The sequence below is a fragment of the Mesoplodon bidens genome (assembly GCF_964165515.1).
Source record: "Mesoplodon bidens genome assembly, chromosome: 2".
Classification (NCBI taxonomy): Eukaryota; Metazoa; Chordata; class Mammalia; order Artiodactyla; family Ziphiidae; genus Mesoplodon; species Mesoplodon bidens.
Window position 1 is genome coordinate 42,869,942 of NC_138177.1, and position 25,784 is coordinate 42,895,725.

The following is a 25,784-nucleotide window of genomic DNA, read 5'->3' on the forward strand; positions in this document are numbered from 1 at the left end:
GCATTATTTCATTCTTTTTTATGGCTGAGTAGTATTCCATTGTATATATACCATATCTGAGTAGTATTCCATTGTATATATATCTCCATACAGTTCTCCATAGTGGCTCCACCAATTTACATTCCCACCAGCAGTGTAGGAGGGTTCCCTTGCTCCACACCCTCTGCAGCATTAATTGTAGATTTTTTGATGATGGCCATTCTGACTGGTGTGAGGTGATATCTTATTGTAGTTTTGATTTTCATTTCTTTAATTATTAGCAATGTTGAGCATGTTTTCATGTGCCTCTTGGCCATCTGTATGTCTTCTTTGGAGAAATGTCTATTTAGGTCTTCTGCCCATTTTTCCATTGGGTTGTTTGTTTTTTTGATATTGAGCTGCATGAGCTGTTTGTAAATTTTGGAGAATAATCCCTTGTTGGTCTTATCATTTGCGAATATTTTCTCCCATTCTGAGGGTTGGGAAAGTTTGTCTTAACTGTGATGGAAATAAACCTCACACCAGTACAGAAAGTGACAGAGTCATGTAATTAAGCAAAGTCAACTACTGCACCAGGAATTCGAGGTAGTATAAAGCTGTAAATGTTTTGATATTACTCACTCTTCTTTTTTTCTCTTATAGGTGTTAAAATGGGTAGAGGAAGCGGTTCAGGCTTCTAAAGTTCACCTCTTATCGACAGATCATTTGGAACAGGCTGTGAACACTTGGAAAATTCCTTTTGATCCCAGTCTAAAAGAGGTTACTGTGTCTCTGAGTGGCCCTTCTCCAATGATTGAAATTCGCAATCCTTTAGGTGAGATATATGGGACATTCATATAATAAAATAGAAAAACCATGAAAGGTAAAAGATTTTTTGTACACTTGTTCAAATTAATGCTAACTTTACAAATAAATTCAAAAGTGACTAGGGAAGATGTTTAAAAATTAAAACTGAATGTTTTTAGTCATAAGTATTGTTGACTTAACATGAAATTCAAAAAGCTAAAACTCCTAATAATTTAAACAGATCACATGTACTAACTTAATTGTAGGTAAAGTATCCAAAAGAAAAAATATTTTAATTGAACCTGAAATCATATTTTCCTCATCTTTATGTGGGGAAATACTTCACAATAACTTATTCTGTAAAATTCAGTATTTTATGTTATTTTTAAGTGAATCACATGAAAAAACTCCTCCTAAAACCACTGATTAATTTTTTTACTGTATTATTTTCTTGATAAATTTTAATTTTATAGGAGACAATCATTAAAAAACAAATTCATGTTTTCATTAGAATGATGTTTTAATTTACTTTGCTTCCTCAATAATTGTATAGTATAACCCTAAGTTTTGGCTTGATTCCATTGCCGGTTGAATATTACAATAAGACTTAATGTTGAATAGTAATTAATAAAAACAGAAACCTCATTTTTCTTAATATTTGCATTTAGAAAATTTTTGTAAACCTATTGATGTTTGCAAAATATTTTTATTCCCATTGTGGCTTTAGTATGTGCTACATTTTTTTTTTTTTTACCTATTTGTGAATATTTATAAATGGGGAGGGAGTAACTACCTTTCTTACTTATTTGAGTCTTAGAAAATAACTAATACCTTAAAGAAAATAATGTATGAAATTGTCCTCAAAGGCTTCATCCACACTAACAATCAAATTGAAATTTACAAGCAAGCAAAATCTGTTTTTCAAGACTTCTACAGGTTTGGTCTTAAAAATGGATTTGTCTTTAGAAATGATTTGTCTTTTTAGGTAGCATTCTTCTAATACCATCCATGCTACCTATCCAGGAAAGATTTGTGTTTTTCATTATCTGGGTACTTAAAAGTACCTGTAACCATTGCATTAAGTTTCTGCTACTTTAAAAAGTCATTGATATTGATATTTTGAAAGTCATTTACAGTGATTATAAAGCTTTTGATGCAAACATAGAATTCTTATAATTAACTTGTTTATATAACTGCAGAAGTAGTCCATAGGAGAGCCAGGAGTGAAGTAAATAAGTAAACTATGGCTTAATTCCAAATTTGCTTTTCTTCCTAAGTTTCACCTATCATGCTACTTCATTACACTGCCTCCTTTAACTATTCCTGTGACAAGTAAAAGCCTTCAAGCTGTGCTTCGTGGAAAACTGAAGTTTTAACGCTTTATGCAAAGATATGCCCAGGGCTCTTATGTTAGTAATACCTTGAGTGATCTTCCAAAAGACATTTATTCTCTTTTACTGTTTTTGCTATCTATTAAGTGTAAATGTCTCTGGGGACTGCACATAACTTCTTGGTAGCCATAATAGTTACCTAGGCTGGCTTTGGAAATATGATTATAGCCTGTCATTTGTTACTCTCTTTATAAGATCAAATCAGCATAGCAAATAGGAATCTGTTACTTCAATTCCAATGTCCAGAAATGCTAAAGTTGAGTATATTTTAGATATAAATAAAATAATGTTTTGAGCTAGAGGCACAAATGTCCATCAGGTAATTTGTACTGGAAAGGTATACAGCTAATATACATAGCTGAAGGAAAGATATGATTGTTACCATTATGTCTGTCTTTCAGGGAAGCTGATAAAAAAGGGATTTGGCCTGAATGAGCTATTAAATATTCATAACTCTGCCAAGGTGGTGAATGTTAAAGAGCCAGAGGCTGGAATATGGACAGTGAAGGTATTTTATAGTCTATTTGTTATTTTATTTTGGTGTTGGCATGTTTTATAGAGTGTATACAATAGTTTATTTGTATCTTCTCTAGCAATCATAGAGAACATTTTTACTAAAAAGCAGTATACATGGTGCATTTGTAGGAGGTGTCTTGATCGCATGAATTGATAGTGTTAAGTTTTGATGACCACAAAAGGCATCAATACCACTATAAATAGACTTAAAATTCTTGGATAGTTTTCCTGTCATCAAATCTGCAGACTGATGGTGTTAGCCACTGTCTGCTTCCAAAACAATCAGAGATGGAGCCAGTAGAGAATGATGGTTGGGGCATAGGCCCCGGTATGGAACTGCCCTGGGTTTGAATCTCAACACCGCCACTTAAAAGCTGCATTACGTCAGAACTATAACTTCTCTGTGCCTTGCTTTCCACCTCTGTAATGTAGGATGGCAATAATAGTCCTTTCCTTCGTAGAATTGTGCTGAGAATTAAATTAAGATGGTACAAATGAAGTACTTCGCATAGTTCTTGCTGCAAAATAAGCTCTCAAGCACTGCTGGTTGTTGGTATTTGGTGGATGTACATTCATTGTGTACTTTAACACAGAATGGTATTTGTACCCTAGAATTAAATTAAGTAGTATATATTCCCTCTAAGAAAGCACTGTATTTTGGCAGTATGGAGGAAAGAACATACCCTCAAAATTCAGGATGCCATAAATCTGAGATCTAGTTCTGTTGCACATTATATGTGGGACCCACTCTAGTACGTGGTCTGCGTGGCTTGCCCATATTTCTCAAAATTTTCAGTGTGCTCTGGCCTATTTCCGACTCAGGTACCTGTGTTTCTGTGTCTGAGAGGCTTTTTTTTTTTTAACCTGAACAGGAGAAGGCTGTTCTTCCAGAGGATGAAGCCCCTCAAAAGCAGCTTTCAGCCCCTGCAGGAATAAGCTCCAGTTGTCTATAGTGAGAGCAGGCTTAAAAGCACACCCTTTATGGGCTGCATTCTTTTTCCTGTGTTACCTGCTCTTTGCTTATTAGCATCCGTCATACCTCCCAAATGAACAACTTACTCTAGAATCCTTCTGGGACAATTCAAATGAAGATACCCCTTACATCATTTACTCTTTCATTGTCTCAGCTTCCCTACATAAAAAAATGGGATCAATGGGCTCATAGTTCAAATTATTTAGCTTCTGTGAAAGTGTGCGGAGGTGTTACACTGTAGAGATTCGAGGTGCCATTTTTGCATGCCAGTTTTTTTTTAAGGAATACTTATATTAACTTTACCAATTTAAAGAATGAAAGTTTTCATTGTAACTCCTTTTAAATCCTAGAATATCAATTTTTTTTTTTTTTTTCTTTTTGCGGTATGCGGGCCTCTCACTGTTGTGGCCTCTCCCGTTGCGGAGCACAGGCTCCGGACGCGCAGGCCCAGAGGCCATGGCTCACGGGCCCAGCCGCTCCGCGGCATATGGGATCCTCCCAGACCGGGGCACGAACCCGTATCCCCTGCATCGGCAGGCGGACTCTCAACCACTGCGCCACCAGGGAGGCCCTAGAATATCAATTTTTTATTCTCAGAACTCTCAGCCTTATAAGGAAAATAGAAAGTGTAATATGGATTTTTAAACATGGATAATATGGGATAAGGGTGTAAGTAAAAAGGCAATGTGAAATAAAATTAGTAATTTTTTATTGAATAGATCAGAAAGGGTCCCATCTGCCTGTTTTATTCACCCAGTTCCTTGCACATAGCAGTTGCTCAGTATTTATTGAGTGCATTAGATTGTCAACAGTGAAGTGTTTTGCTGTTATATTTTAAATCAATGTGGCCAAATTTGATGTTATGGTTATTTTGACCAACTTGCGCGAAATATGATTAGATTGAGTCTGACTTTCTGTGACCATAGTAAGAAGGAGTATAAGAAGTTCTGAGTCTCTTTATCCCTCAAACACTTAAATTTAAGCATGACCTAAGCCAGCAGTGTCCTGAGCTAGCAAGTTCACTAAGGTCATTCATTCTTGCTCTCTGAATAGTGACATTAAGTTGTTTATCATTGATTTTGAAATATGTACAAGTGATGCCACTCTTCCGTATTATTAGCAACTTATTGTGAAGTATTTGAATCCATTTTGCAGGTGATTTGGATTGCTAGCAGTGGTATTTCCTCTAGTAAAACTCTTGCCTAGAAGAGGACTATTTTACATGTCTGATGTTTTTCCATGTGCCTAACACACCTACTCATTCAGTCATCCATTCAGTAAACATGTACTGAGCATCTGCTTTTGGCCATGTTCCATGATACTTAATGGGCACTGAGTACATCTTCATTGATAATTAGAACAGAGAAGCACTGAGGATTAGTCTGTGAGTGAGGAGAGAGAGGGTAAGATGGTGGGAACATTGTAGACAAGTTTCTAAGCTCGGTCTCCTATAATTAAGTAAACAATAAAAAGACACAATATCTATTATCATATTACCTTAAATTTATAGTCATCACCAAAAAAGCTTCTGGTCCTGACGTTACACAATTTCTAGAGTACAATTCGTGGTAACTAAACAAAGGATAAGCATTACAATGCAAGTAAAGATAATAAACTTATTTTGCTCCGAAACGAAATGCCAAAATAATGTATTGGGTTGGTGCAAAGGAAATCGAGCTGAATCTACTGACATAAATATGGCTGTTGACTTTGGATCTCCCTTTTGGATGGCTAATGAATGATAACGTTTTACACATGTGCTTTCTCAAGCGGAGAAATGTCTGAGATAAGATAGCACATCCCTGGTGCCGTCTCCTGTGCACTCTGCTATCTGGCAAGTGTCTGCTCTATCAATGGAATTAATAATGGTTTTTTGAATGTTTCACATAACAGTTTTAATCTCAAGTATGGAGCACAGCCTATCTCTTAATTGACCTTAGCCTGGTATTCAAGGACCACCTAATTGAGCCTCAACCAATCTTTCTGGTTATCTTCTATCACGTGCCTTTCCACTCTAATCTAATATGCTTTTGCAGTGTCTCTCACCCTCTCTCTTACCACATTCTCATGGTCCATGCTCTGTCTCAAGCTGTTGCTTCTTTCTAGAATGCTCTTCTCTTCTTACTTTATGTCTGATTGATAACTACCCACTAATGCTCAGCTCAAATAGCAACACTTTCATCAAGATTTTTCTGACTTTTTTCATCCAGAACAGTCTCTTTTCCCTCTGGCTTTCTATTGCAGTTTTTCTGCACCTCCCTTTTGCATTATTTTTCCCCTTTATGTCATATTTATTTCTGTACAGATTTTGTCCTCCAATTTTGCTATAGACCAGACTTTTTCACCAATATATGCCATAGTGCCTGGGAAAGAACCGTATAAATATTCATGAATAAAAATTAATACACTTATTCTGATGATACCCAGGGAAGCAGGCAGAAGCATTGGTTTAGTTCACCCACAGTTGATATACTGACGCAGAACACTTTATTATGTCCATGATTTGAAATGCTATGAGAGTGGCGATTTCTTTTCTTTTGTGGTTCTCTTCTGAAACCCTGGTAATTCCTTTTCTGTGATTTATTAGGACATTTTCACTAAACATAGACAATGAGTCAACTCATCAGTACAGTTCATATAAATGACTTGGATGTTTTAGGTAGCCTGTGATGCAGGGGAAAACATGCCAAAAAGAAGTCACTGAAATGAACTGCAAGTATTATTAAAAACGAAAAAGGAGGTTGTTTTATGCCCCTAAATTTTCATTTGTAGGGAAGCTACAAATCCTGAATCTAATTTCTGAGAAAAAATATAAATTTTCCATTCGGGCAGCTGTATCTGTATATAGAGTATTTGAACATAACCACGGAAACTCTCAGGTCAAACTGTGTGCTCTGCTCTTTAAGGGAAACTTCCTGCAAAGACATTAAATAACTGTCAGCACCCATTAGGTTTAGGTGGTACAGGCTTTCTATTAGTCTAGGATTATCAATGTGATCATGTAATTTAGCACATGCCCTGGGGTGTTTCCATTAAGTAAATTTGGATAAAGTGTCCTTATATAATCTCCTAAGGAGAGAAGGGAATGTACCCAACCACATGATTATATTGAGATTCTGAGACTAGTAGAAATATTCTGTTTGTAGATAGTTATTTTGGTTGCCAGAGCCTACTAATGCATTTTCTATAAGATAAGGATATTTTAGAAATCATACTCAAGTGACACAAACTTGCTAAGGAATCATAATTAAATAAGCCTCAAGTCTACAAAGGACTGCACAAGTAGAATATTATTGCTGGCCTCCAATTATTCTCACCTGGTGCCTCTTTTGAATAAGCCTTCAGACTACCCCAGGTGGGTTATTTAAATGGATTAGATATGGCATTAATTCAATGTTTAGGGTCAATGGAATGCTGTATAGTAGATTTTTTTCCTGAAATATTTCCCAGTTATTTTGGTCTGCCAATATCAGATTGTCAACCAAATGGAATGTTTCCTTTAAAGACATATCTGTACTCTTGTGTTTTTGTATAAATGTGTAGAGGTGTGTGTGTGTGTGTGTGTGAACATATACAGAATTTACTCTTTGTTTTGGGTACATTTCTCTCCTTGTATCACATTTCTTTAAACATATAATACCTAATAAAATGATAGTACTTAAATCTAGCTGGCTTTATTATATCTTTATGGCTGGCACAATGCCTAGCCCACAGTAGATTCTCCATAAATATTTGATTAAAACCATAATATTCTTTAATTTGTAAAGAGCAGTATGTCATATAAGAGTAAAAACTTTAAAAAGAGATGGATGTCTATCTTAATTCAAGATACACTACTTAGTATCTTTTTGACCTTGAAGAAATTACCTAAACCTCTCCAAGTCTGAGAAAAATGGGGGAAAATAATACCTACTTAATATTGTCATGATTAATTTAGATGTTGGTAAAATGTTTAAATGGTTTCTGACACATGAATGGTAAAATTAGTTAAATCCGTTATTCTTTTTCTCCTGAATGTGTGTAAATTGTATCTATATTTTCTATCAATTCAGATACATATAAAGGTTTTATTTTTTACTTGGCTTATTTATTATTTTATAAAACACTGAAACTCCTTAGGAGAGAGAAGTTAAAGCCAGCTCTATCAATCACACTTTAATTCAGTTTATAACAGGGTACGCCTCACATTTGTACCAGGAGGAATTCCCCCGGCTTAATACAAGGAAGTTCATTCCTGACTAATGTCACATGTCCTGTGAAGGCTGACAGGTGTTCTACTTCACATGGTCACTCAGGAACCCAAGCTGATGGAGGCACCATCATATTTTGAACATGTGGCTTCTCTTAGTGGGGAAAAGACTAGACAATGTGCATTGAATAGAAAAAAGGAAGGGATTGTGTCACTTCTCTGATGAGAATTTTTTGTGAGTGACAGACACGCTTTACTTCCTTTATAACCCATTGGCCAGGACTATTGTCATGGCCTAATGGTCTGCTGGAGCTGGCTCATAAATGGCTCGTGTAGAGTCAGTTATGCACTTTCTCTTCCCAGCTCTGTGTTCAGTGACATCCTGTTGAGAGCTTGAAGTCAGCCACTGTGGTAGTATTGACATCACAGAAATTGGCAAATACCCCAAATTAGGGCTTTCTCTTTTCAGAAAGAATTTTACCAACACTCCACTAACCTGACCCCTCCTAAATGAGAGTGTATTTAGAAATTTAGAATGGCAAATGAATAGTTGGGTGGTATTATTGTTTTCAATGCCATAGCGTCCAAATCAACTCAGAGATTATGTTATCCTAAAATGCTGTGCATAGACCTAGAAAGAGTATTGAGCTTGAAGTAATTGCCATTTAACTTCCTGTCTAAATCTAAGCAAGTAATCATTTCTTTGAGCCCCAGTTTCCTTATGGTGCTATAAAATCATTTTTGGATGTAACAGGATTTTTTGAGATAATGTGTGAACACACTTAGCTTAATGTGTCTAGAAAAATTCAATGAATTCTTGATGACTCTGGCATTAGTTGGTCCTAGGGGAATCTAAGGAAAAGTGCCAGCATTAAGCATTTGGATGACTTTAGTATCATTTATTAAACCTACATGTATTAAGTGCCTATTGAGTAAGATTTTATAGGTGATATATATGACATAATTATTGACTTCAGGGGCTTTCAATGTAGAGAGGGCTTTCAATATTTAATAAGCCTTTATCCTTAAACTAAAAGTAGATACATCTGCAATAGAACTGACCAGGAAGGTATCAGAGGAGCAACTAATTTTCCCTGGAGCTCTCCATGGTGCTTGCTTCATGGTACTTGAGCCTGTCCTGCTTTTTCATTCCTCATAGACTCACTCCAATTCAGAAGCCTACACTCTGGTCCACTCTGCTCCTTCTTTCCTCTTACTGCTTTGTGGATCATGGCTACCTATTTACAATTATAGAATGCCGGTAGGTATCTAGTCTAACCTCATCTTTGCCTCAGGCCTGCTCATACGACAGCAGCCTCTGTATTCCTGATTCAGGTTCTTCTGCAACTTGATCAACATGACATTCTAACTCAGGATAGTAGTGTAGCTCATTATGAACCTTTATAAATTGTATGAATAAATATACTCTTTAAAATACAACTCTCAGAATTTCAAGCCAATACAAACCCAGTTCAGTGTCTAGTGCCTAGAAAATTTCCTGTTATGTTTGGAACCATTATGCTCCAAGCATAAGATTTCCCTCTTCTTAACTACAGAAAGCATGAGGTGAGGATGGCTCTGTGCCAGAGTGATACTTCTAGATATTCTGTGGTGGAGAGATGCTTTTTGGAGCCAAAGTCTAATTTTATTATAACCCACAGTTTAAATCTACATGATATAAAGAGCAAATAGAAAAACATTAAATCAGTAATTTTTGTCTTACTAATTTAATTATATATATAGAAAATGGTGCTAAGATGGCTAAATAATTCAGAAGGGAAGAGAGGAATAAGAAATACACAGCTGGACTTCCCCTCTGTTTAACTTCGTTACGGAATTAGTTGAATTTTCTTCACCCCTCCAAGACCTTCTTATCATTTATTTCTCCTCCAAAGCCACTCTGTCCATAACATGTGAGAATCCAAAGCCTTCTCCCAATGCTTCTGGAGTTTCCTGAAGACTTACTTTCTTTTGATCTCCTTGCCTCCTGATTACTTGTGTGTTGATTCTAATCTTTTGTACTTCGATGGAGGGTAAAGCTCATCCCTTCAAAAACGTCATAGGAAATCCACTAACAAGAATCTTTTGTGAGTTTAGTAGATTTGCCTATAGATTTGGGGACATATCTTCAAGTGAGTTGTGTCCTTTTGCTCTCTCCTTGCCCCCCATCCTTCTTTCTCCCCATTTTGTTTCTGCTTCTCTCCTGTGGATAGACTCAGAAATTCCATATTACTCTTCTATTATGTAGAGCAGTTGGGTATATTTCAGCTTTTAGCCTGAAACCAGCATAATCCCGTTCACTGAGATGATCATGAGAAATGCATGGGGTAGCAGTAGAGGTCAGTCTCTGGAGCCTCACTGAGTTTACATTCCAGGTCTGCTACCCACTGTTTATCTGTGACTTTGAGCAAGTCACTTTACCCTTCTGATCTGTGAAATGAAGATAATTATAGTATTATCTCACAGAGACTTTTTTGAGGATTAAACATGATAATTTACATAAAAGATTTGCCTGCTGTATAGAATGCATTTTGTATATGTTGGTACTTTTCTCCTTTTTCCATTTACTGGTTTGTTTAACCATCATTATACATAAAATCTTTTTGTTCCTATGTCAATAATACTTGAAAAAAGGGAACTCAGCTAAGAAACAGACTAAAATAATAGCTTACTTTAAGAAAACAGATTAAAATAATAAATTATTGGCACTTTCTCTTGAAGAAATTTAATGTGATATATTGTGTTCCTAAAATAATGTCCAAGTACTATTGTAATTCTTTTAAGAGAATGATTCAAGAATGATAAATGCAGGCATGAGTATTAGAGGTCATTTTTAAATAAGTTAGCTTAAAATTTTTATTTGCATATTATATTTTTAAACTATAATTTTGGTTTATTTGTGATGTCCCTTGCTCCCATTACTCTGATTAACCCAGAGTTGGATGTCATTGTGTGTAAAAACTGCTTTGCTTGGAAATATCTTTTACTTACAAACCCTTTTAAATTCTGTGCAGGCATTCCTACTGTTTACAGTATAATATATAAATAAATTAAGATTTTCTTAACTAATTATGCTTCCTATTCTTAGCATTTCTCAGAGAATAGTAAAACTATGTCCTTATCTCCACCTACTTTTTTGCTATGTTATTTGGATCAAAATTTATTTATTTTCCAATAATTTTATAGAGATTGTAAAGGACTCCCTCTTCATCAACTCAGCTTTATTTTTAATGTATTATTTAGCAACAGGATAGCATATTTTCAAACACTTAGGTAATTTTTAAGTTTCTCACTTAGCTATTAAGCAACATTTTTTAAATGGACACATTATCAGTTGATTTGTGCACAGATGATTAGCACCTGACAGCAGTCATTAGGCGGATTGCATGTTATATTTACCCTTGGTAGCCTCAAGAGCTGTTTTATCATAAGGGACTTTCTGAGCAACAAGACAACTAACAGCAATAGATGATGTCAGTGAATAAATCTAAATCAACTCATAATATTGACCATTTCATTTCTCTTTTACAAGAAACCAGTAGACAATAATGTCTTCACTATAGCTCTACATTATCTAAAGCAGTTGAAATTAGACTTAGCAAGGTTTTTTATAGCCTTGTAGGAAATCCTCGCCTTAAAATTGGTTTATGATTGTAGTTTTTTTTCTTGTCTGTTATGTGAAATTCAGAGCACATTTTCCTTTAGAAATAATGCAATAAGTGGTGGTACTGAGACTCCTACACTTACACTTACAATCCTTTGTTACCCCTATGAAAATGAGCGATTGTCATAAGCAGCATCATTTATACTAAGAATACAGCACTGTTTTCATGAAGACGTGGTTTTTGTCTTTTCCCTCACCTTCATTTTCCTTTCCTCTGAGTTCCTGCAAGTTCTGCTCAATGAGGAGTATGATTGGTAGCAACAGGGACATATCTCCTCATCCTTTCTGTCTTCACTGCCAAATAATGAGTCATAGTGATTTAGGGAAAACTGTGTGGTTTGCCGAGCCTTGGAGCTGGCTTATCTTTAACCGTGCTGTGGCTTAATCTAGCTGTTCACCATATTAAAATCATATATATATCTATCTTTCTAGCACCTTCTGTCATGCTATGATAACTAAATATGTGTTTCTCAGTGTTGAGATGGAGAGCCATGTTGGCATACTGGTGTTATCATGTAGATGCTTTCTCTTACTCCTATATTCTCCTTCTACCTAAATGCTGCTATCATGTAATCATCTTATTTTGAGACAAAATCTCAGCGATCAATGTAGTAAAATAATGGTGAACTCTTGTTCATAAGCCTTTAGATGGTTTTTGAAATGCATGTTCCTAAACTCCACTGACTAGAGATTCTGATTCAGTAAATCTTGGCTGGAGCTCAGAGTCCATATTTTTACAAACAACTGAAGTGATTTTGTGTAGGTGTAGATATAGGTGGTTCTTAAATCATATTTGGAGAGATATTGATGTAGAGGCTAACTCTGACTTACCTTGCCTTTGGGAGACAATGTAGCATGGTGGAGAAGAGCCCAGAGCCTGACTTTTGGATTAAAACCCCACCTCTGCAAGTTAGGAAACCTTGTGAACTTGGGCAAGCTGTTGAATAGCTTTGGTGCCTCAGTGCCTCAACCTCCTTATCTGTGCAGTGGGGATAATGACGATATCTACCTTATACGGTTGCAATAAGGATTAAATAAGCCAATGTATTCAAAGAGTCTGGGCACAGAGGAAGTGCCCAGTAAATGTTAGTGTTTATCCTGTGACCCTAATCCAAATTATCATTATTTATTATTTATGCACATATGGGTAACTTCAGTGCTTAGCTATTCAATATCTTGTTCATCTCCCTTAGGAGGTGTTAACTGAACTACAGGCTAGTCTATGCTTTTATATACATATTTCTATGTGCCTTTTCTGTAATTCTATCACTGCATTTACTGCATCCTCTTGAAGATTTCGCTTTCTCCATCTGACCGTCTCACTGGCCATAGACCCTTACAGGGTCAGGATCTTCTTTTTACTCATATTTGTATCTTGAGCACTGAGTGCCTTGGCTGGACACTGCTGAGCTGAGGATGCCGTTTGGCTAAAAGTTGGAGAATGGTCGGCTCTTGTGCTTATCCTGGCTGTCTCTTCCCAGAGGCAAAGAGAAGGGAAATATTTTCCATAATAGAACCTGGATGGTGTTTAGAGGAGAAGATTTAGTCATTTGTTCATTTTACAAATATTTCCTGAACATTCACCATGTGAACCAAGTCCATTCACTATGACTACACCCCTCGATCTTTTACCACTGGGCATGCAATATAAAACTCAGCTGTACTTTAGTCCCCTGGGATATGTATTACAAAACTTGCATTGAAGTTACAGAATCACAGTTAAGTTCAAAACACCCAGATCAAAACCTCAGTGATTCGACATCAATCCTAGTTAAACACTCTGCAGTTTCCCATACTGGTTAGTGTCTAGTGTGACCTGCATCCTGGATCAACTGCTGATAGAGTTTGTCATTAAACATTTTTCAGACGTCTAGCAGTGGAAGGCACTCTGTTCGCATCACCGGCCTCAGTACTATTGATTTTCGAGCTGGTTTTTCCGGAAAGCCCACCCTGGACTTCAAAAACACAGTCAGCAGACCGGTGCAAGGTTTGTATGTTTGCATTACTTCAGTTGGCATAGTAGATACTGAAGTGCAAAATAGTTCTCAGACTGTCTGTGGTTTTATAATTTTGTGGTATTCAATAAAATTGGGAAACATAGCATCTTTATTTTAAATATGATTGCACTCTTGGCCTAGTAACTGTTTCTCAAAGTGTGGTCCCAAGGCCAGTGATATTGAAATCACTCAGGGAGCTTATCAAAAATTAAGATTCCTGGGGCCCACCCCAGATCTCCTGAATGAGAATCACAGAAGGTAGGGCCCAGGAATACGCACTTTAACAAGCACCTCATTGATTCCTACACTTACTTAACTTTGAAAACTGATGATCTAGATCTTGAGACTTTTTCCTTACTAGCATCTTACTTGCCTGTTGTTAAGGTGAAAATGCTGCGTGTGTGTGTGTGTGTGTGTGTGTGTGTGTAGTTAAAACATTAAAGATACCATGTAGCATTATATGTTCCAAGGTGAAATTATTGTTGATTTGAAAGGTGCTTCTTCCTCTTGTTTTATTCATACAAGAAGATTTATAGTTAAAAAGAAGGCTCAATCCTACTGTGACTTTAAATTTCTTTTTTCTGATAGTTCTTTTATTTTTATTGCCGCAGTTACTGGAAGGATACAGAATAATGAATCTTTAAAAGTATTCATATAACAAATATCATATAACACAATATTCATAATTCTATTCTTTCTACATATAAACATGATTAAATACCATGAAAGTAATTACTTAGGGTTTCCTAAGTTTCTCTGGTCATGAATAAACTGTCTTTTATGTAGAGAAGATTCTACACCTGGGCCACAATTTATGGCACAGTCTGTAGTACTCATATGTATGTCCTTGTTACCTGTTATTATAATACAAAACTTATTTGATAGATAACCTCAGGTGCATGTTACTTGCAAATGATGACAGATCCTTTCTCTTGTAGGAATACCTACCTACGTGCTGCTGAATACTTCTGGAATTTCCATCCCAGCTAGAGTAGATCGTCTTGAACTTCTGAGTATCTCAGGCAGCTCTCTTAAGACAATTCCTATTAAATATTATCCAGATAGAAAACCTTATGGCATATGGAATATTTCTGACTTTACACCACCAAATGAAGCTTTCTTTCTCAAAGTAACAGGCTATGATAAGGATGATTATCTCTTCCAGAGAGTATCGAGTGTTTCCTTCTCTAGTATCGTCCCAGGTAAGATATCACTTTATTCAACACTGGAGTATTGATAGTTTAAGGGGCTGATATGGTCCTATGAGTAAAGAATGGACTCTAGGGAATTCCCTGGCAGTCCAGTGGTTAGGATTCTGGGCTTTCACTGCCGGGGGCCCCTGGTTCGATCCCCGGTCAAGGAACTATGATCCCTCAAGCTGCGTGGTGTGGCCAAAAAAAAGAAAAATAAGAAGAATGGACTCTGAATTCAAAAATAATATCCTCACATTATTACTGGATCACCATGTAGAAGAGCATTTACACTTAGGTAACACAAGTTTTCCTAACCATAAAATAGCACATTCAAAGTTTCATGTTAAGTCTCACTGATTGTAGATCTGAGAATTTTGATTACTTCAATCAATGTGAGAATTTGAACTGGCAAGTTCTCGTGCTCTTACTCCCCCTGGCATATGTGTTTAATATTTGATTAGCAATCTCATTTGGCTAAATGTTTATATATAATTGTCAGAAACCTTTCTACTTTGAACAGTAGTTCCCTGCAAATAACTGGTGATGATTTTGCCTTTTTTGGTTAGTTAGGTAATAAGTAAGCTAGTTACTTATATATTTGCTATTATTTCTCAAGGCTGATGACTGGATTCTGATCAAAACTTTAGAACTGTATGTAACTTGAACCATGGACTGACAAGGATACAGAAAGATTGTTTCTAATATTGTACTTTTGGGTGGAGGGATAACAGTTTATCATTTATACATAAGGTTATGATTTGGGAAATTCAGGAACCACTCTGTAGCTCTTGGTTAATAGCTGTAGAAAGGAAATAATAGAACCAACCTCAGTATTTCCTCATATGCAGTATTCAAAGTTAGTTGTGTTAGCCCCTGAATTGAATGCTTAAAAAAACTATTGGATTCTTAAAAATCAGTTTTTTCGTTCCTTTTTGGAAACAGTTACCCTATGAATTCAATTCTAGGATATGTGTGTTCTTTTCATAGTTTTACATTTTTGAAGTTGAACTATGTTCTACAATTGATGATGTATTGTAACTTATCTGGTAGCTTTGTTTTCTATCTTGGTGGTACAAAAAGTGTTATGTCTTAAGGTCAGTGGAGTCTTAGATTCAATGAGTACCTTAGTAAAGGGTCCATGGAGATAATCCAGAAATAAATAACCTTTGAACAAAGAAAGATAAAGTGATTTTTCGTGATTTAGGTTAACTGGAATGCAGAGAATTTACTGGAATAATTTAAGTATGAAGCTTTTGAATGGATTAACAGGAAGTACCAAATATCATTGTGACCTTCTTGCCCATGTTCTTTTTTTCCCAGATGCTCCCAAAGTTACAATGCCTGAGAAAACCCCGGGATACTACCTGCAGCCGGGCCAAATTCACTGCTCTGTTGAGAGTCTTTTGCCCCTTACCTTGAGCTTTGCCAGAAATGGAGTTACACTTGGAGTAGACCAGTACTTAAAGTGTGTAAATGTTTCCATTAGTAATAACTTATAGCACTAAATATCTAAATACAAATAGATACTTATTTTAATGTACTTTTTTCATTAGACATTCTTATTAATTTGCTTCATAGTCTTGGAATGTAGCAGTGAGCAAAACAGACACAATTCTGAACCTTTGTGGAGCTTATATTGTAAAGGAGGAAGACAGAAACATGATAAATATAATATGATAATATAATAAATGCTAGAATACATTTAAGAGTTGATTCAGGTTTTATAGAATCTGAATTTTACACAGTTTAAGGGTCCCTGGATAAGGCAAAGAATACAAAATTATGAATACAAAGTTAGGTACTGAACTTTGCAAGAGTCCTTGCAAATGAAACTTAAGCTTTAGTGGCTTGAGCATAAACATGTTTCTGAATCTGATTTAAAGTGTTGTGGCAAAAAGTAGAGCAGGTTAATTGGGGCAAGTACTACTGGTTGGTGGAGTACATGTGGTTTTGGCCAAGTTGCGATTTTAAAATTCAGAGTAGGGACATTTGAGCAAGGACTTGAACATGGTGAGATGTCCAGGTCACACAGATATCCAGGGAAGAGCATTCACACACCAGGAACAGGCAATGCAAATGCACTAAGGCCAGAGTCCACCAGGCACGTGGGAAAGAAAGACGGGAAGGAAGCCAGTGTAGCTGGAGCCCAGGGAGCCAGGAGGAGAAGGGTAGAAATGAGGTGTGTGCTGGGGGTGTGGGCCAGATGGAGCAGAAGCGTGTGTGGTCACTACCGCAGCCAACAGTGAAGGGAAGTGGGCTAGAGGGCACCAACTTCTGTTGTGAAGATGGGTGAATTTTCTAGACAAGTTTAAGGAATCTAATGATACAAATTAAGTAGGCCTTGAAAACTAGAGGATGATTTCTGTCAAACTTTTTTTTTAAACTTACTATGAAACTACATTTGGGGGAAAAACTCTAAGAATTATTTTACAAAGCTTTTACACTGGTAATTCAATATTCACGTAAATAACTTGTGTAACATGTTAAATATTTGACAGTCTTAGCTTATATAATCTCCTTATGGGGTCATTTTAAGCAGAAGCTATGGCAAGAATGTTCATTATAACTTGAGAAAATTTTCCATTGTTTAAAGATTGGACTGTATTATTTCCTGCTACTTGCTTAACATACATCTTGATGATTTCCTTAGCTGCATATTTAATAACCAGCAACATAACTGACCAAGATATCAGATGATGAAGTTACATAACTGACTGATGAAATCAAACTATTCTGCTTCGTGTTTAAATAGTAACAATTTTCAAAGACACTTGAGATTCTTTATAAGCATTAATTTATTAATTCCACACAATTCCTCTGAGGTAAACCACAAGGATTCTTTCTTTCATTTTTCCAGCTCTGTGGCCCAGAGATATGACATGCCTTGCTGACATTTGTTAAGCTCTTTGGATGTAAGAGACTAAAGACAAAATTGGGCATGGGTGATGATGGATTGATACTCTAATCCCAATTCACTTGCACATCTCTGCCCTAGATTTCCTAATAACTCCAGCTGCATGACTGGATCTTTGTTATGTGAGTCACTATGGTCTCTAGGAGATGTAGCAGAGAATTAGTTTCCATCAGTAACAAGACACATTTCTATCTGACATGTTCCTTCCCCTGTTCCAAGGGTCATCCCTTCAAAACTTTTTATCGTGGCCATATAATCATAATGCTAACTGATAAGGGTACATGAAAAAGAATTGTTTTCATGTAATATTTCATAAATAAGAGAGGAACAAGTATAACTGTAAGAATATTCTCTAAGCACTCATACAGTAGTTTTGTGCCTTTGAATAAATTACTTATCCTTCTTCCTCAACTTTCTTGTTTTTAAATAAAGGGCCTTAAGACTAGAAGAATTGTCATTTTCTGTTCTAAAATTTCTGCATGTCTGAGTTTTTGATGAATCCTAAAATATGCTTGGCTCTGAAGTAGGCACTGCAGAAGACATGAAAGATGTGTGTATTTCAAACTCCTACTTTCCTGGAACTTACCAGTACCTCCTGGACAATGGCATTTGTAAATTTCGGCTTAGCCTACTGCTCTTAAGCATTCAAGATACATATTAGGTGATCAATGCAGCATAGAATAAGTCATACTCCGTTTTCTTCTGAACGTGACAGTAAGGACCACTGACACCTAATGCAGACGCAAGTGAAAGGAAACAGTATTAAGTGAATATTCTCAGTTACTAAAATATATGGAAGGATGACCTTGCTTATTTTCTCGCTTTCCTAATGACAGGAACCTGTGTCTTGACTTTCTCTTACAAACTCTAGGTTAGTGGTAAATGTACATTATTAGGAGCTCAGTGAATTCTTCATAGTGGTTTGGTGATGGGTGTGGTTCATTTGGATGGGGAGAGATCTGGAGTTATTACTGTGAGATATCATATCTTGTACCACTTTCAGCTTCAGTGGAAGGTGTCTTGACTGCAGTGGGCTTTTCATCTCATCTGTATCTTGAATGTTTAAAAAGTTTATAAATAGCTATGGATGATTATAAGAAAAAACTATGAAAATATTTATGACATTGCAATCATATTTTAAAACAATATAATGCTTGTTTTATAGATTATTGGAATGTTTTAAATAAGGATTAAATAGCTATTACTAAGACATTTCCAAAAAATGAGAAACAATTTGAAAAGTGTTAGAGAACAAAATATAGATATTTATTAAATGAATGAATATGTAATATAGCAAAGGGATTTATTTTACCTAAATGGCAATTTTGACTATAAAACTGATAATCTTTTTCTTTACTCATTATATACATAGATTGAACCAGTTAAGGTATATAGCCTTATGTAGAGCTTATATATAAGAAAGTTAAAGAGAATTTATCTTTTGGGAACCAAAAAGTCTGTTTTCTACCTTCACACTTGTAAATTACTGGTTGAGTTGCTTTGGCTAGAACCCCACTGAACATGACCAAAACCTGGAAATGAGAGGGGAAGGAGAGAGGATTTAAAGAGTGTTTCTGTGCCAGCTTTGTATCTTATGTTTTGACATAGCCAGAGGATGTCAAATTTCCAGTGACCCTAACTAGACACAGGCACAGGCTATAGTTCTCAACAGCAAAGTTACAGGCCTGTTCATAAAAGAAAAAAAGAAAGACATATGAATGTGAAAATGTGGGGAAAAAAAGTGGTAAAATGATCATTAGTTTGAATTAAATGAGTTTTGAGGGAAGATTAAAGATGTCTCCCTGATATTTTCTCAGTAAAAAAGTTTCACTCTTCTATCCTCTGCCTCTTTCAAGTTTTTCTTACATTTGGAAGCGAATTCTTTTGTTAGAGCCTACAAAGATCAATAGAAAAAACAAACAAAACAAAACTTACTGTCTTTGTTATGTTTTTTGCTCAGAGTAGCAAAGCTTAACTTTCTAATTAAAATACAAAAGGTGTATAATTTTAAGCTGTGAAGAACTCTGCATAATTTTATCAATAAAATTATGATAATTATGATAAAAGAACTCTGTATAATTTTAAGCTATAAAGAACTTTTTTTAAGCTGTTCTTTTGAATGCATAAAACAAATAGTGGAATCACTGTTTTCCATTTGGTCTTGTTTTTGTAGTAACTAAACATGCTTCTATTTTCTTACCCCAGAGAATCGGCCAGTGTGACCTGGGATATTGAACAGGTCACTTTGTCTGATGAAGGCTCCTATGAGTGCATTGCCGTCAGCAGTGCAGGAACTGGACGGGCACAGACGTTCTTTGACGTGTCAGGTAATTATCCCTAATTGCTTTGCAGTTGCCTAAGTATTAATGTAGCTATGGAAATGGGATGTTTGTTAATCCAGGCTTCACTGCATATTAGCTGTGTGACCTGCCTTGGGACAATTACTTAAGAACTCAGTGCCTTGGATCCCCTAACTATAAAATGATGACAATAAGAGTAGCAGTCTCTATCTCATGGAGAAACTGTGAGGATTAAATGAGACAGTGTATGTTAAGCACTTAGAAGAGAGTCTGGCACATAGAAACACCTAATAGACATTAGCTGTTTTTATTATTGTTGTTGTTGTTATTATCATTATTATTATTATAGGGACCTAATAAATATTTTTTGATCTCCATATAGTATTTTCCTTTGAAAAAATAAAATATCAGAAAAGGGAGAGATCCATTCTGATTATAGCAATGTTCAACTTTCCCTTTCCCTCTCCCATATTTATAATGAGCAGAGTGCTTTTGTGAATGGATTCTGACATCTAAGTTGAAGACAATAAGGAAAGTATCACATTCAAAAAACATAGGACCTCAGTGGCTACAATATTGGTATTAAGAAGGGCAGAAGTCATGCTAATTAAGTTACATTTAAATAGTGTGTTTCCTGTGAATAAATGGGCAAGGCTCAGATTACTTTACAAGGTAGAATATATTTTAGTGAAAAAAATTCATTTTTTCTTCTAATCTCCCAGATTAGAAACCAAAAAGACTACCATTATCAATTAGAAACCAAACAGACTACCTACCATATATTATCATTGATCAGGACTTAAGTCACTTACTCAGCATATATTTAGAATTTATTGGAAACTTTGTTTTAACTCAGTTATCTTCTACCTGCCTCATAGCCTAGGGTTGCTGTGTGTTTAATAGTAAGCCTGTTCTGACCTAAATATGCCTGTTGAGTTTATAACAATGTCTGAATTGTCAATTTAGTATTGATGTGCATTTTCTTTGGAAAATTTAAGACAAAAGTAGCTTTATAACTGTAGGGCTGTTTAGAAGCCTAGGATTCACGTTTGTTATCATTAAGTCCAAGCTGAACTTTAAAACAGAGGCGTGCAAGCCTGTTCTTCTTGCAGTAAATTATTCATTTTCTCTTATTCTTAGAAAAATAAAGTTCGTCTTTTGAAACAATTTAGCAAGTTGACATGCATCATAAACTATTCATTTTTTCATCTCCAGTAATTATGAAAAGCATTGGAATCTTGTCAACATTCCTCAGCTTCTGGGGAAACAAACACTTGAGCACTTGAGGGGTTTTTTCCCCAGCAATATTAATTAAGGGAAGGACAACAGGGAAAGAGGTTTGAGTGAGTTGATTCAGACATCTTGCATAAATAACTGGAAAGTGCCAGAAAGAACTCCTGAACTGACTGCTAAGAATTTGGCCCTGGGGTGTCAGTAACTTCCAAATATACCCTCTACACGTGCCCTTCTAGTATTAATCTGTGCCAGCCGAGCCATGGTATTGCTAGGAAGTTGTACTGTACCAAAGCCACTTTTCAGGAATTGTGTCCCACTGGTTAATTATGAAAGCAGGGCAGAAGCATGGATTGTATGGCAATGACTGTAACAGCAGAAGTAGCAAGCAAGTGCCCCTTTGGACTTGAAAGAGTGGACATTTCTTTCTGGGCTAACTTTTGTTTAATCTTCCAGACTCAAACCTCCACCCAGGTCCTGGCTCAGCCACCCTACTGTCACTACTAACCAGCACACCAGAATCAGATGTGAATTCACAGGATAATTAGATCTTATATTTTGGACAGGAGTGTTGGGAAAGCACGGCATGATGGAATGGTGATGTTTTTATATCACTGTGGATGAACATTTATAAAGTCAAATAGCACCCAAGAACCGTTTCAAGAAAAGTTAAAGTTCTAGCAATATGTTACTTCATTTTTTTTCCAGCATTTCCTTCTAGACAACATTTTTAAGGATTTTTGGTTCATTGGAGATATTGGTTATTGATATATTGGTTTTAAATACAAAATGGGGGCTTCCCTGGTGGCGCAGTGGTTGAGAGTCTGCCTGCCGATGCAGGCGACACAGGTTCGTGCCCCGGTCCGGGAAGATCCCACATGCCGTGGAGCAGCTGGGCCCGTGAGCCATGGCCGCTGAGCCTGCGCATCCGGAGCCTGTGCTCCGCAACGGGAGAGGCCACAACAGTGAGAAGCCCGCGTATTGCAAAAAAATAAATAAATAAATAAAAATAAATGCAAAATGGGTGTAAGAAGAATGATACCTCTTTTATTGCATATAAACATATAGAAACCAATGAACAGAACTACAGAAGCAGGAAAAAATTCTTTACAAATGATATTTTGTACTTTACCTTATATTAATTTTCTCTACTGAATTTATTTTTTAGCATAATGTCCCCCACCCCCAATGCACACATACACACAATACCAAAATTTTGGCTTTAAGTAAAATTGAAAAGAGAAAACTTGTCAAGGACATGTCAGTGACAGGCAATCTTAAATTTTAATTTCAGGATACTCTTTTAGAACAGGGTAAGACTTGGAAATAATATTATACCACCTCATCATTTTATAGCTAAAGAAACTGAAGCCCAGAGCAGGCAGGTGCCCCATTTCTGATCAGATGGATAGGTAGTGAGAAGTAGATTCTTGGCCTCCTGACTCTCAGTCCAGTGATCTTTACCTAATGTCACAGGGCCTATGCTTATCATTCTTTCTCAGTTTTGAGGTTTCATCTCTGGTCCCCTAATCCTAGCCTCAGCCATTCTTTCACTTAGGAATGACTGCCCCTCATCCTCCCGGGACTAGGCTGTTTCCGGTAATTTGTTATCTTGGCCTCTTTTGCAAACTGCTGTAATTCTCCATCATCTCCATCACCACCAAATTTATTGATGTATGCATAAATATTTCAGTGCACATACTATTATCTGTAGATATTTGTGCAGTGATGGTATTGTATGTCATATTTAAAATCTCCTCTCCTCCTGGATATTAGCAGAAAGTTGGCATTTTACATATTTGAATTTATATTTGAAGAGGAAATAGACTCTGAGGCAGATTTTGCACGCAAGAGGGTTATTGCTGAGTTCTCTAGGGAAGAGCACCTGTAAGGGAGTGGAAGAAGTTAAACTGTGATGTAATCACAACAGGGGCCTCAGCTGATCCTACAGGGAGTTCTGGAGCTGGGGTGACCCTGAATTGAGGCAAGAGAGCTGCGTCTTTTTCCTTCATTAAGTGGTCCCTGGAAGTGGGCTGCACTGGAAAGGGAGTCTAACCCGAGCATGTTAGCTCCCTTGGCCATGAGCTCAGTAGCCAACAAGCAGAGCAGCTAGGGAAATGAGTGCCTAGGTCCTTGAGAAGGATCTAGGTGTGCACCCAGCATCCCCTGTATGCCCATAATATGGGATTTTACATTTTCTAAAAATTCCTAGTCTAGTTGAAGAAGTTTGTTTAAAAAGAACAAAAAAAGAAACCCACACAAAATGTTTTGTGGTCTTCAAAAAGATTTTGATAGAGTGTCAACACATGTTCACAAATACTCGCCTCCGGGTCTTTGATGGTCCCTACCATCTTGTATGTTAGCATCACAGAGCCTTAGTGCTAGAAGGGGTCTTTCAGATTACCTAATTTAATCATCTCATTTTTCAAATAGGGAAACAAACATTGTGAATAAATTGGCTTATCTAAGGTCATACAGCTAGTTAGGGATAAAGCTAGGCAGCCTATGTTTGCCAGACTCAGCAAATAAAAACATAAGATGCCCAGTTAAATGTGTCTCAAATATTTCATGAGTCATACTTATACTAAAATGTTATTTGATGTTTATCTAAAATTCAAATTTAGCAAACCATCCTGTATTTTATCTGTCAAACCTAACCAGACTTCAGTCAGACCTTCCTAACTTTCTCATGTACTCTTTCCAATTGATTCATTAGCTATTTTCATAAGAGATTTTAAAAACATAGCAGAATTGTAAAAATTAAGGATTTTTAAAATGATTTAGAATAACATATACCCTTCTAAAAATGTTTGGAAAACAAAGGTAAATATAAAGGAAAATATGAAAAATATACACACTTCTCTCTCTCAGAGATGACCACTATGGTTTTGGCGTATTACTTCCAGGTTTTATTATAGGCTTATGTTATTCATCTGCACGTATATATAGTTTTGAATAACGAAGTATAAAGTTGGATCTTGAATATCTGATACTCTTTCACATTTAAACTGAAACAGACACATGGGTTTCCAGCTAGTTTTTATTGCTATATTATTGCTCAAAAATGGCTTGCTATGGCAGGTTATTTTAAAGCATTTGGGCAGAGTGAGCTTTACAGGGGCATTTGCATTTACAGTATTCTCAAACCTAACTAGAGCAATATGGGATTTTCTCTAGAAATGTAGTTAAATATTTAATTAGTAAGTGCCTTTTGACCGCATCTGAAATGCGCATGCATTACTCAATGCCTTTTGTGTACGTGGTCCTCTGTGTATAATTTTTTTTAAAGTCTGTGCCTTACTGTTAACTTGACTTTCCTAAATCAAGCATTCCTCATTTTCACTGGGAGAAATTCATCTTACTCTAATGTTGTACTGTGTCTTAATGAGATTATAATCCCCTTAAAGCTGATACCATTGTATCTTTTCCATATCTACCATACTTCATGCGCTATTTCCTTTAAAACACTAAGTAAATGGTTTTAAATTTTAAAAATCCATAAATGCTACTTTCTTCAAAATTCAAATCAAAACTTGACTCATTCTGCAATCCTGAATCAGTCTAGTCATATCATTTTGCCATGCCTCTTTGATCCTCATATCTATAATTTATCAATTTGGACTTGAGTGTACTTTGGTATGTAAACATGCACTCCTACTGAAAGCAGTTTTCAACTAGATGATAATTTTCTTGGGGTGACAGACATAGGTATTAATGAATACGTTCCGTCGTACTGCATCTTTCCTACTAGATATTCAACACATGCTCATAAAATTTTCTTTCTTTTTTTTTTTTTTGCGGTACGCGGGCCTCTCACTGTTGTGGCCTCTCCCGTTGCGGAGCACAGGCTCCGGACACGCAGGCTCAGCGGCCATGGCTCACGGGCCCAGCCGCCCCGCGGCATGTGGGATCTTCCCAGACCGGGGCACGAACCCGCGTCCCCTGCATCGGCAGGCAGACTCTCAACCACTGCGCCACCAGGGAAGCCTGCTCATTAAATTTTTAAACCACCTCTATGAGTGAGCAAAATGACTTCTGGATCTTTCCATTTGAATCTTTTCATTTCACACAGAGCCCCCGCCAGTCATCCAAGTGCCTAACAATGTTACAGTCACTCCTGGAGAAAGAACACTTTTGACCTGTCTTGTCATCAGTGCAGTGGATTACAATCTAACCTGGCAGAGGAATGACAGAGATGTCAGGCTGGCAGATCCAGCAGGAATGAGGATCTTGGCCAACCTTTCCCTGGAGCTGAGGAGTGTGAAATTCAGCGATGCCGGAGAATATCACTGTGTGGTTTCCAATGAAGGAGGATCATCGGCTGCGTCGGTTTTCCTCACGGTGCAAGGTACTGTGCTTATGGTAGCTTCTGAATTGTGGCATCTTTCTGTCTTCCTTCTTTGATCTCTATTCCCTTAAGTTGTCTGTCTGAGGGTATCTACGCAAACAATTACAGTTTTGAAAGATAGAATGCTTGTGGACCTTGAGGGTCTGAAGCTGACTAAACTGGAAACTAAAACATCACTAACAAATAGGCGACTTTAAAACAAACACAGCTAATCCTAGTAGTTGAAGACCTTTATTTTAAGCAAATAGAAATAGAAATTGTCTCTGGATGATTTAATGGTTTTAAATTCTCTCATTTATCC

The 25,784-nt window shown here is 36.5% G+C and overlaps 1 protein-coding gene across 5 annotated transcripts in view; it reads left to right on the plus strand.

The window, feature by feature from the left end:
* HMCN1 (hemicentin 1) overlaps positions 1-25,784 on the plus strand; it is a 526,618-nt gene that overhangs the window by 187,707 nt on the left and 313,127 nt on the right. For all 5 annotated transcript variants that reach the window (XR_014015141.1, XM_081225456.1, XM_081225458.1 and 2 more), the window contains exons 5-11: positions 622-793; positions 2,558-2,664; positions 13,365-13,485; positions 14,434-14,697; positions 16,009-16,153; positions 19,808-19,929; positions 25,208-25,483. Coding sequence is in view for 4 of the 5 variants with exons in the window: in XM_081225456.1 (XP_081081582.1) it covers positions 622-793; positions 2,558-2,664; positions 13,365-13,485; positions 14,434-14,697; positions 16,009-16,153; positions 19,808-19,929; positions 25,208-25,483 (1,207 nt within the window). In the remaining variant the exon portion in view is untranslated. The remainder of the gene's footprint in view (positions 1-621; positions 794-2,557; positions 2,665-13,364; positions 13,486-14,433; positions 14,698-16,008; positions 16,154-19,807; positions 19,930-25,207; positions 25,484-25,784) is intronic.